The 12,407-nt window shown below is 40.2% G+C and overlaps 1 protein-coding gene across 4 annotated transcripts in view; it reads right to left on the minus strand.

Annotated features, from left to right (window-relative positions):
* The window catches only part of TMEM245 (transmembrane protein 245), a 956,632-nt gene that overhangs the window by 433,336 nt on the left and 510,889 nt on the right, over positions 1 to 12,407 (minus strand). For all 4 annotated transcript variants that reach the window (XM_069620553.1, XM_069620551.1, XM_069620552.1 and 1 more), the window contains one exon: positions 2,502 to 2,584. In XM_069620553.1, the coding sequence (XP_069476654.1) occupies positions 2,502 to 2,584 (83 nt within the window). The remainder of the gene's footprint in view (positions 1 to 2,501; positions 2,585 to 12,407) is intronic.

The raw sequence follows: 12,407 nt of genomic DNA on the forward strand, positions 1-12,407 counted from the left end.
AACCCTGGTCCTTAGCCAACATGTATGTTTAAATTTACATATCCCCAAGAAATTCATGATTTCTCTTACAAGAGTAAAAAGGTAAGGTCTCCACTGTCCAATATACATTTCGGTACCCAGAGTCCCGTGATGCCACATGAAGCTTTAGAAAGCCACATAGCAAACACATGAACCAAGTTCTTAAAATGATCATGTCCTGCTGAATCATTCGAATGGAAGGCACTGTTCAAGTATCAAGTTAGATATCCTTGAGACCTTTATTGTTCACCTCTATTCTGCTGATCCATGTGCCAATTAAATAGATTTCAGATTGCTCATGCCAGGAAGGTTGTTCCCCTTTCGCCTCTTTTCTAGACACCTGCACAAAGGTCCCCCCCCCCATTGCTAGAAGTAGCAGTAATTATTTCTTAATTAAACTTTTAATTATTTAAGAAAATAATTACATGTTAGCATATAACAATGACTGCATATACGTGTATGTGGATCTTTATTCTGAACGTTAAAAAGCACCATAGAGTGTCTTGATTGTCTTGATTGTTTCAATCATGCCCAGCCAAGTGCTGGTAAAGTAGGAGTGGGCTCACTTTCTGAGGAAGAAAGAAGTGACGTTTGTGAAAGGAAATGGGATTAACAAACACAAATCGAGAAAGAAAAAAGGGACTTCAGGAGTGTTTCATGGGTTGCCACTTCACTAACACACACATACACCTTTGTAGACCTTTATTTGGCTCTTACGGAGAAGGGTTCGGGAAAGGTTCATGGAACAGGATCCAACTGAGAAGGGATTTTGTAAGCAACCAGCATAGCTAAAGAAGGTTCAGTGCAGGGTATACTCTAGAAGAACCTAGTGTCCCAGGCCCAAAGTCCAATTGCTTAAGCCAAATCCCAAACCTTCAGGGTATTCACAGCCTGAATACTGTCCTGTAAATTACTATCTCAGCGTAGCTGCAAGTTCCCAAACCCCCTTCTTGGTCTTTGCCTTCATCTTTGCATTGTCTGCAATCCCAGCTACACCACCTGTCCTGGAAAGAGCTGGGACAGCCTTGAAACGATTACTGTGGCATGCCTTTCTATCATTTCCCCTCTTTGCCCTAGGAGTGCTTCTCTATGCTTGAGAGTAGCAACCTAGGTTAACAAAGGGTACAAACCTTTACGATCTATTCAGCCTAGTCTAGTCTACAGTCTGGTCTAGTTGATCTAACCGCCATCTACGTATGATTCCAAACAGCTGGCCTGTCCTGTTCAATGCAGGTTTAGCTCTTCACCTACTCATTTTCTAAGTAGAATACAACTCCCACTCTTGAACAGGAGGTTTTTGCCTCATTATATAGGTGTGCCCTACTAGTCATGTGTCCAATGAGTTTTCTGGTTGGAGAGACAGTTTCCCCATTAACACATTCATTTAGGATTGGATCTTTCTTATTGATTTCATTTGTCTTGCTTTTAGGTTTACTGAATGTCAGGTACTGTGAATGAATTAATAGCGAGTTTCATCCTGTGCCTCGGCCAGAGAAAAGTCTGACTTTACAAACAGCCTGTCTGCCATGTTGAGATCAGGTACAGTGTCATGGCGGTTCACTAATCAGGCTCCCTGATCACTTGTGAGTTCATTTCTCTGCTTTCAACATCATCAGACTGAGCACGGATTACTCTGCATGTGTTTTCTGGTTGCCAAATAATTCTCATTTAGATCCGGTTTGGATTCCATACCAAGCCTTGGGAACTTGATGTGCACTGTTAAATGAGTACCACTCCGAGCTTGGAATCACTAACGCAATGTCAAATCGTCCACTTGCCTTACAACTTTTCTACAGATTTCCTGGGGCAGATTTATTCAGGATCTATTCCCGAAGTTCTAAGGCGGACGTGTGTATTCAATGCTGGAATCTAATTTCCCTTCCTTCTGAGGCACATTTCCCTCTAGCTGGTCTGGAGTCCCTTTCCTAACCTTGGCAGTGTCTGCTCCTTTAGATCACCCATAGAAGAACTGGAAAAGCTCTGGGGATTCCTACATGCACCACTTGGAGAAGTCAGATCTCAGAGGGAGTGGCATCCCGTGTCCTCAGAGTTCCCCAGTGCCCCTCAATGGGTGACAGAAGTGACTGTCACAGGTATAAGAAGGGAGAGGTGTCAAAGTATGACAACAGAAAAGAGAACAAAGCTAGAAATGTTAGGTCATAAAACAAATTGAGTAGCAGTAAAGAGCACAAAAGAAAAAGGTAAATCGGAGAAAGACGTGAGATTACGAATGATGGACAAAGGGAAAGAAGGTGGTGGGTGTGAGTATTAATTGTTAAGTGAAGAACAAAGGGAGTGATTGTAGAAGGCACAAAGAAAATAGCAAGAAAAGAGGTTACCAAACTGCTCGAGAGAAAAAACAATACAAATCGTAGAGATTGTGGGTGGGTGTGTTATTGGATAGCGTAAGAAAGAAACAGTGAAAAAAAAACACGGGTGAGGAAAAAGAAGGAACGACTCTTCCATAAAAAGGCTGAACTTACTTTGCCCACTCGGGATGATTGGAAATAGTCTCATTGATCAAGTTGCTTGTGATTTCAATGATATGAACACTTTCTTGGTGTACCTGTAGTTAAGAAAAGAAAGAGTTGAAACATGGCAACATAAGAAAATGTTAATTTGAAGAAAAATATTGTAGATCGGAATGGCCCTCATGATATGATGAGTAGAAAGAAGTAAGTAGGTGACTCCTCAAACCTAGCCAAAGCCACTTTTCTGAAACCTCATGGAAAAGTTGCAAGAAAAGGCATTTAATTATATTTCTTTAAACCAGATCATCCAATGTATAGCAATTTTTTCAATCGCAACATTTATCAGTTTAAATGTCATGCACCATTTGTAAAATGTCACTGAACAGGCACAAAACATAACATTTTACCCATCTGCCATTTATTATAATTAGTCTTACTGACAAATCTATTCAATTTCTGATACCCAGTGCCCACAGCACCAGTGGCTACAAGCCCCAAACATCGTTTAAATGAAGGAACTCTCTTTGTGAGTGTTTTCAATCCAGAGGCACAAAAAGGAAAATAGAAATGGAATGGTATACGTTTTAACCTCAACTTGGCCCAGTCCAAGTCCATATTTTTACAGGGAATTTTTTGTTAATATTTATATAGCGCTTATGTCACATATGGCAACTCCAAAAGACAGTTCAAGGATTTTTATTGTTTGTTTTGTAAAGGGGCATGGTAATTGCGCTCCCTCTTTCTGGTCGTTCCCTCCCTACACCAGCTGTCCCTCAACCCCGGGCTGTGAACTAGAGATCGGTAGCCCCTACCATCTAAACAACTGGCTAGCTCAAGGTGATGGACTAATGGCAGACTCCTTATCTTTCTTTTTTTTTCTTTTTTTTTTTAGTATAAACATACAAAGAACAAAACTACAACATATCCATAACATCATGGATGTACATTCAGATTGCAAAATGCATAAATCCAATAATAATCATACAGTACAGTTTCTAAATTTCAGAATAGCAATACTCAATATTTACAAATCTTTTCTTCACAACCAGTGTTTAGGTCTTTGATTCACAAAAGACAACATAATAGATAGGCACAACATAGGATTTCATATAATTTTTACAATAGCCCCTTAACTAATATATACAGAAGATAACAAGTGACTAATGATTTTTAACTGTACAATTCATTGAAGGATCCCCAAATTCGAGAATAATGTCTGTCCCTCCCCCGTTTTAATAACATAACTTTATCATACTTTGATAAGGCTTGAACATCTAAAAGCCATTCATCTATATTTGGCTTTTTCCTCGACTTCCAAACTTTAAGTATTTGCTTTGCCGCCATTAACAAAACCCTATCAATCCAATCTGTTCTTATTATGGCTTCATCCCCTCTGTCGTAGTTTGATAACAAAATGGTTGAGCAGAAGGTACGCAGGAGAGGCTCTCCCTCCACGATGTCTAATCTATGTAAAACTAAATTCCAAAAGGTGGATACTCTAGAGCATGTCCACAGCATATGCATTAGGGTGCCCCCACCACAACCCCAACCCCAACAGGATTCAGTATCCAAAAGCCGTAATCTGGCCATTCTTGAAGGTGTCCAATATAGTCTACAGATAATCCTTTGTCTAACATACCTGAGTCCCCGTTCCATTTTTGTCTGTACCCCTATACGAAGCAGGTATTCCCATTCCTCCATAGGGATATTCATGCCTAGATCTTCCACCCAAGCCAGAAGAAGTTTTTCCCATGCCTCCACATGCGAGTTCTCCATTGGCATTAGTTTCATGTACGTAGAAACTGTACACGGAAGAGAGCGAATGATCTCAAATACTGAGGGTCTCACTCTCATGGTGTCACCCAACATTTCTTTCCTTTCTATGAAAAGAGTATTAAAAACCTTGTAGCGCCCACGTTCCCTAACCCCAATCCCAAAGGATTCCCTCAGGCGACCAAAGGAAATCATGCGATCATTTTCCCATACGTTCCAAATTTTAAGTATGCCCTTTTTGATCCAACTCTGCCAGCATACAGTTTTATTTGCTATTTGTAGCCCTATGTTATGCCACAAAGATGTGTCATAATGTATCCAAATGTTTTACCCTCTATTTATCATAACCTTTTGCAATGCCTCCCTAGTTGTACTCATAGTAGGTAGTTTTACTGTAGAATTTGGCATCTTGGATATTGAGTACACATCACTCAGAGCATAAGGCGAGAACTGTGCATGTTCAATTAAGTGCCAGTTGGGAACATAATTATTAACTTCAGAAAGATAAAATGTTGATTTTTTAAGGACAAACCCAGCACAGTAATTCATTAGGTTGGGGTACCCAAATCCACCTTCCTTCGCGGAACGAGTCAAAATATATTTGGGAATCCTTGGTCTGTTGCCCTCCCCCAAAGAAACCCTTGAAAAGCTTTATCAATACTAAGGATGAATTTCTTTGAAAACTTCAGGGGGATAGACTGTATAATGTAGAGTACTTTTGGTAGAAGAACCATTTTTATGGCATTAACTTTAGCCCATAGCCCTAGCTTCAAGTGACCCCATTTTAAAATATCTTTTCTGATTGTCTCTAATATTTTTGAAATATTATATCCCGCCATCTTTTTCAAAACCCTGACCATGTAAACACCCAAATATTTCATTGCACCCACCTCACATTGACAATACCAGGAGCACATAACATTCCAAGGTTGCCCAACATCTAGAAGAAAGACCACTGTTTTTCCCCCAATTTATTTTATGGCCAGATAACAATCCCACTTCTTTAAACATACATTTAAGTTTCTCACATCCTTCAATTGGGTTTGTTAATGACAGTCAAGTCATCTGCGTAACATAACATTTTTACTTCGTTAGCCCCAAATTTAAGGCCATGGAGACTCTGCTCCTGTTTTATTTAAGCAAATTAAACAGGTATGGTGACAATGGGCATCCCTGCCTAGTACCTCTAGACAGAAAAAATGAAGAAGACAACACAATTCACCCAGACTTTTGCACTGATCGATGAATTCAAAGCCCTAATAACTTTTATAAATGTGTCTCCAAAACCCATTTTTTTAACAGTGTGATATAGAAAAGCCCAATTGACTATCAAAGGCCTTTTCTGCATCCATAAAAAGCAAAGTTTCCTGGATCTTCTCCTTTAGTAATCCCATAACACCAATTAGTGTTCTAATATCGTCATACTCATATCTACCTCTCATAAAACCAACCTGGGAACTACTGATTAAGTCACCAATGCATTTATCAAGCCGATTAGTCATTATCCTTGTCAATAATTTGAGGTCAACATTTAATAATGAAACTGGCCTATAGTTTCCAAATTTATTGCAGTCTTTGCATGGCTTTGGAAGTACCACAATACAAGCCTCTCTCATTGTGGGAAACTACCCAATCGGTCATGAAACCATTGTACAATGGACACAAAAACGGTACCAGCACCTCACCCAACTCTTGATCAAATTCAACCGGGAGGCCATCCAAGTCTGGTGTTTTCCCTCTATTGAGTTGCTTAATAGCCAACAATATTTCTTCCTCCATAATGGGAATATCAACAAGTGCAGATTGGCATCATTTAACTTAGGTAGGTTACACATTTATTGAAGAATGTATCCATACCTTCAGACATTGGGAATTGATCTTCCTTGTATAAAGACTCGTAACATTTCCAGAAGCTCTTGCATATCTCCCCTTTCTTAGTTTTGTATTCTCCATTTCCCCCCTCTATTTTCTGGACAAAGGAATAATCTATTAGACCTCGCAGCCTATTTGCTAACAACCTACCATTTTTGTCTCCTTGCTCCCAGAACTTTTGCCTCATGAAGAACATGCCTTTCTCATATTGGATATCCATTTCCTGTTTAAGACAATCCCTCAATCTTCCCACATGTAACTTGTCCTCATTACTTTTAGATAATGCATATTTTTTCTGGCCCGCACCCATCTCATTTCCCAGACTCCTAATCTGAGCCATTCCCTTTTTCCTAGTACGAGACGTAATATTTATTAATTCCCCCCGTATGGCCACCTTATAACTACCCCAGACAATAACATTAGAGGCTGAACTCACATTTATATCAAAGAAGTTTTTAGTGAATTCCTTTAGAGATTCAATCACACCTTGCTCTTGTAATATGTAGGTTTCAAGCGCCATTTTGAAAAACCTGAGCTTTCCAACTCCATGTTCACTTGCATTGTCATCAAGGAGTGATCTGATAACCCTCCTTCCTTAACGTCCACACTATGGACTTTTTCAGCCAGACTCTCTGAAGTCAGGAAATAGTCGATCCTTGAATCTGAATCATGGACCGGTGAACAAAATGAAAATGCCCTCTCCCCCGGGTGCATAAACCCCCAAACATCAACCAGATCTAGACCATACAAGAATTCATTAAACGCCTTACTCTCACTCTCTGCTGTATACCTACACTGGACAGAACGATCCATTTTTTCATCAAGAACGCAGTTAAAGTCACCCCCAAGAATTGTGCTTTCTCTATTCATGTCCCTTAACAGTCTCAACATCTTCTTAAAGAAAGCGCTTCCACTAGAACACGGCCCATAAATAGACCCTATCGTAATTAATCTCCCTTCATATTTTGCATCAATCAGAATTACCCTCCTTGTCCATTACTACTTTCTCCATATTTAAATTCAGTCCCTTGCCTAACAATATACCTACTCCCCTTGATTTGGTGTTTCAACAGTTCAGGAGTACCCTTGTAAATAAATTGTTCTTAAGAAGATGCTTTGACTCTTCCAGTAGGTGAGTCTCCTGAACCAGGGCAATACCTATCTTTTCCCTCTTCAGTCTGGTCAACACCTCTTTCCTTTTCCTTGGAATGTTGAGCCCTTTAACATTCCATGAACATACGTTTAATTCACCCATCAACTGTCCCGTCTTGGGATATATCTAACCATTTAATTCAAACTCTTTCCCTTGTACAGAATATGAGGGTGGGTTTGAAGATCATGAGTTGTACATGTGCCCACAAGACAACAGATACCAAAAACAAATACACAACTATCAAAACACATACAAAATAAACATAACACTACACCCAGCGCCTCTGCACGGTGATATTGAGTCTCAATATTTACAAAAACTCCAACTTCTTGAACTGTAATTACCCCAATGCCTGCACCCGATTCCTTAATGAAATGCATAAGGTCTAGCAATTTCATCCCCACCCCACTCCCCCATATTAATCTATTAACATTCCAAGTTATTTTGACCACTGTTTACAAGTTATTTACCCATTCCCTTGCTTTTTTCAGTATGTCCTGCCTAACCACCATGTCACCTCCATCATCTACCGCTCATCAGAGGCCCCGAGTATCCTTTATAACCCATCCGTTTTGCCCTAACAATACTGTATTCCCCATATAGTTTCATGGCAGGCTATACACACAGAATTACAAACCAATATTTTTTTTTTCGTTATATAAAACTTATTGCATATTATATTTTAAATGGCATTGCATTTCCACTATTTGGTCTCACCCACCTGCAACATACACAAATCTACCCATATTCTAACATCATTCCTCAGTCCTATTTTCTACTGGACCATTTTCCTTGCTGACTGCCCTTCTAAGAACTACACCAATTGCCCCAAACACACCCTGTTATAGATACCACGAATATAACACCAATTCAAGTAAAGACACCCCTAAGCATGGTAATATTCCTGTGTATGGTAAGTGGGGGTGGAATTTGCAAATGAATAATGTAAATAATGTGTCATGCCCCTATCAATGAAGGAGATCAGCAATTAAATACATGCAATCCGAACATCAATGTGATCATCAATATTGTGATCAACCAATGTATATACTCCAAATAGGCCAAGCAACCACGGCCCCCAGCAGTGACCATTCAAGAAGAATAGTGCCATGACAAGTAATTTGAAAGTAAAATCTCCAAAAGCAAATTCAGAACATCGCCATAGCTTTGATTACCTCCTAATGAATTTTAACTATAGTACGGTACATCGAGCAATGTATCAAAAGTCAACCAAATATGAGGTTCAAATCTATTGGAGCACATGAACATTAGCGTATTTCCATAGCACATATTTATATATGCATACGCAGATTTCTCTTGCCCACCGAACTTGCACGGCCATAACATACTCATATCAGTAAGTTGTGACAATCGAATATCTTGCCACAGTCCCCCATTACCATCCCATATCCCTTTTTGCATAACTATTTTGCCTACATTTTTGACCCTGCAAGTTATAATTGATATAGCCCTCATCAGTCAGTGCTCATCTTTCTAAACTCCTTCAAGGAACAATCTAGGTGGTCCTTGCTCGAAGACTCCCTCCCCAACCATTCCTTTGGACCTTCTCCTGGCACGTTCTCCTGTTCATCGCCCTGTGTCTTTCTGTCAATCCCCCTTTTCTACTCCTACATTGCCCACCGTTTGTCCATCCTCTCCATTATACTCTCTCCTCTATCCCTCTGACATTCGTCTTTCCAATATCTACCCTCCACCATCCAATCTTACTCCTTACTCCTCTATCACCTCTCCTCTACTATATTTTTTTTAATTGTTTATTGGCTAATCATTGTTTAACCGTAACAATATTTCATCATATAAAATTATAATACAATGTATCATCAATATTTTTTCCATTCATAGCATGCATTCATCGCATGTATATCAGACAAAAATCAAAAAACAAAACATTAAATTCTTTTTTTCGAAAACAAAAGAAGAAATTAAAAATCAACTACAGCCGCATTCTCCTTAATTTCATCATGCAAACCCAAGCAATAACAAAACCCACGATAGCTATATCAAGTGACACAGGAGTACGACTCAAACAGCATTTCCAGAATGAGTCATTGTGAAAAGGCTGGCTCTTTTCTAAACATTTTGCAAAGTAGACCTTACATTTATGACTCTGAATCGGACAGTGCATAATTAAGTGTTCTAGCGTTTCAGAGGATCCCCCATCACAACAAAAAACGACAAGTGACATCTTTGGGATCAATAGTATTATGTCTCCTCAAAATCTCCTGGGTTCTTAATTGATTCCAAAGGAATCTTGCGTGTTCGTGTGACAAGTGTTGCAGACTCTTCTGATTATGTAGTCTGTGTTATCATGCACCAGCCAAAAAGCTGTATAGCTCTCTTTACTTTATTTTGAGAACTCACCAATTAAACCCTTGAAAGACCAATTTCCTCCAAAATGTGATCACAGGACTCTCCAAAATCCTTCATCATTTTTTCCTCACCAGCTAATAGAATTCCAATCAGGTCCAAGTAAAGCAAATTAGGGCTAGGCACCAAAAATTTATGACAAAAACCTCAACATGTTCCACCTAAACAAGATCATTATGCTACACAGGCCCAAGTCAAATAGAAACACTACTGTAGGAGTTGGACATTCCCATGACCTTTCACCACACTCTATTCTTACCAGAATTTGAGACCCCCAACCTGGATAGATCTTCGTTCCATAAGTCAGTTTATAAGGGGAACAGTACTGACATAATACTTGTAAGGGGAAGCATGGTGTACTTGCAATACCTGTTTTTGATACAGGGCATCTGGTAAAGCATCACGTTTGTCTCGTGTGTAAAATAACCATTTGTATTTGCCTTATTTAGGGCACCCGAGATGTAAAAACCCAAATATATCAAATGAGGTACTTTCTCCAAATAAACTCCATCCATCATCCACTTTCCTCTTGGTGTCTTTCTGTTTGCTGTGAAGGTCAAAACCTTTGTTTTTGGTTACATTAATTTTCTAAATGTTTAAATTGGCATAGTGTCACGGCTCGCTCCCTTCGCTCCCGTTCCCGCCACTTGGGGGCATGTATTGGGGTTTCTTCCCTACTGGACATTTCCTCCGAACCTTATGCTACAGTGTCCTGATGAATTGGGAGCGCTAAAACCTTATTTCCCAAATTACTTCCCTTCCGGATCCATTCCAGGTTTTTGGCAGCCAGCATGCTACTGCTACTTTAATCAAATGACTATGCTTCCCAGAATGCCTGGCTCACTGCCTCACCTCCTCCCTTGCAGGACAAGGCTGGGTGGAGGATAGGCAACACCTGTGGCTGTAGGTGCAGCAGGCGACACGCCTGAGGGGTGTGCTCGTTAAGCAGCTTTAAAAGCCTCAGTTTGCTTCAGTCCAGCGCTGGTCATTGTTGCAGCGTTCCTGTCGTGACTGGTCCCTTGTTCCTGGTTCCTAGTTTTTGTGTCCAGTTTCTAGTTAGTGTTTCTTGTTCCTTGTCCTGGAATTCGTATTTGTATGCCTAATTGATTTCTGCCTTTTGGAAATCCCTTTCTCCCTTTCTCTGTCTGCAGGCAGCCTTTCTCTGAGCTTTCCTTTTGCTGTAGCCCAATTGCCTATGTTCACTGTTTCCTAGAAATTGTCCTTTGCTACTGAAAGACTTGTTGCATTAATTTTTCCTTTACAAGTTTAGTTTCCTGCCTTTTCACCTTGGATGGGTGGGAAGGTTTCCCTTTTGATATCGTTTTCACTGCTCCTGATCCTTGCCTTCTATTGGGATCCATGCCATGTTTTCCTTTACACTTTTACATTTATTTCCTATTTTATTATTAGGTGTGGGAAGCTGTTGTAACTAGCTCCTGTGTGATTATCTTTTGTTTTCCACACTGTACTATTCCTTCTTGCCTCTTGACTTGGGTTTAGGTATTTAGTTATCCTCACTCTTTGCCTTTACTGCCTTCTGGGTTCTTGTTTGATTTACAGGGTTGTGGGTTAGTACTGACTTTTGAGTGGTCTTTCCAGTCCTCGTGAATACGGACATCCAAGTGGTCTTTCCGGTCTTCGTGAGTACTGGCATTCATGTGGTCATTCCGGGTCCTTGTGAGTACTGTTTCCAAATTCTTTATTCAGTACCGTCTAGAGTGTCAGCTTACAGATTCTGTCCCTGCTTGCCCTCTACGTGGGCTTAGCGCTGTCAGTATCTGTAATAGCATAGTGGGTAAGGAGTTTGCCGACTTTCCTTTCAGTCATAAGGAGGTTCTAAGTGCTTACCCTACATTCCTTTTCATATAGTGGTATACACGAGTCTTGGGTATTGAATGCACGTTGTTAGATTCAAGGTTGTTTACTGTGTATTTTGTGCACATTTCCCCTGCCATATCCATCACCTTCTTCCTTTCCTGACAGAATGACCAGCCGTTGTTCCCGTTTGAACATGGCCAGATTACGAAGGAAAGGCAGCAAGGCCTCTAACAAGCTTATACAGAAAGCTTCCCTTACAATTACCCGTGAAAATCGAATCTCTGCTCCTGACTTAAATGAACTCCTTGACACGAATGGGTATTTACGTGCAAAGTATTTTACCCACTGGGTGGCCCATCCTACATTGCCTGATCCTAGCTCTGTCTTTAATTTTGATCCAGAGTCTATGTCCGCACAAGCCTTAGCAGTGGAAAACAACACACTGCTAGAATTGATACACACAAGTACCTCTGTTATTGAACCCCATGACTCCGGTTGTGCTTTACCTCAGATTGAACAGTTTCATGATTCAAGCATGAAGAATGGAGGGGTTCCTTGCATATCTTCTGTTTTCTGCCCTCAGTCTACATCTTACTCCTCTGCACAGGTTCTTACTGTGGTCTCTAATGTCAAAGGGTCTGATGCCAATAGTCTGCTTAAAAGAAACACAGACCACGTCGGTAAGAGAGAGTATAGATCACAAGACCTGCAAGCAGTAGATGACAATATACAATCAGTGCACTTCCAGATGGCTAGGGCAGGATCCAGCCCTGATGCCACCATGCCTTCCCCTGTGCCTACTGATAGGGATGTACAGTTAATGCGGGACATGCTAAAAGCAGAATTTGAGGAGTTAAAACAAGAATACATTTCCTTAAAAGAGGAGAATAAGATGTTACAGTCTTTTCTGAATA

This window comes from Ambystoma mexicanum, chromosome 5q (assembly GCF_040938575.1).
Source record: "Ambystoma mexicanum isolate Mex_15411 chromosome 5q, UKY_AmexF1_1, whole genome shotgun sequence".
Classification (NCBI taxonomy): domain Eukaryota; kingdom Metazoa; phylum Chordata; class Amphibia; order Caudata; family Ambystomatidae; genus Ambystoma; species Ambystoma mexicanum.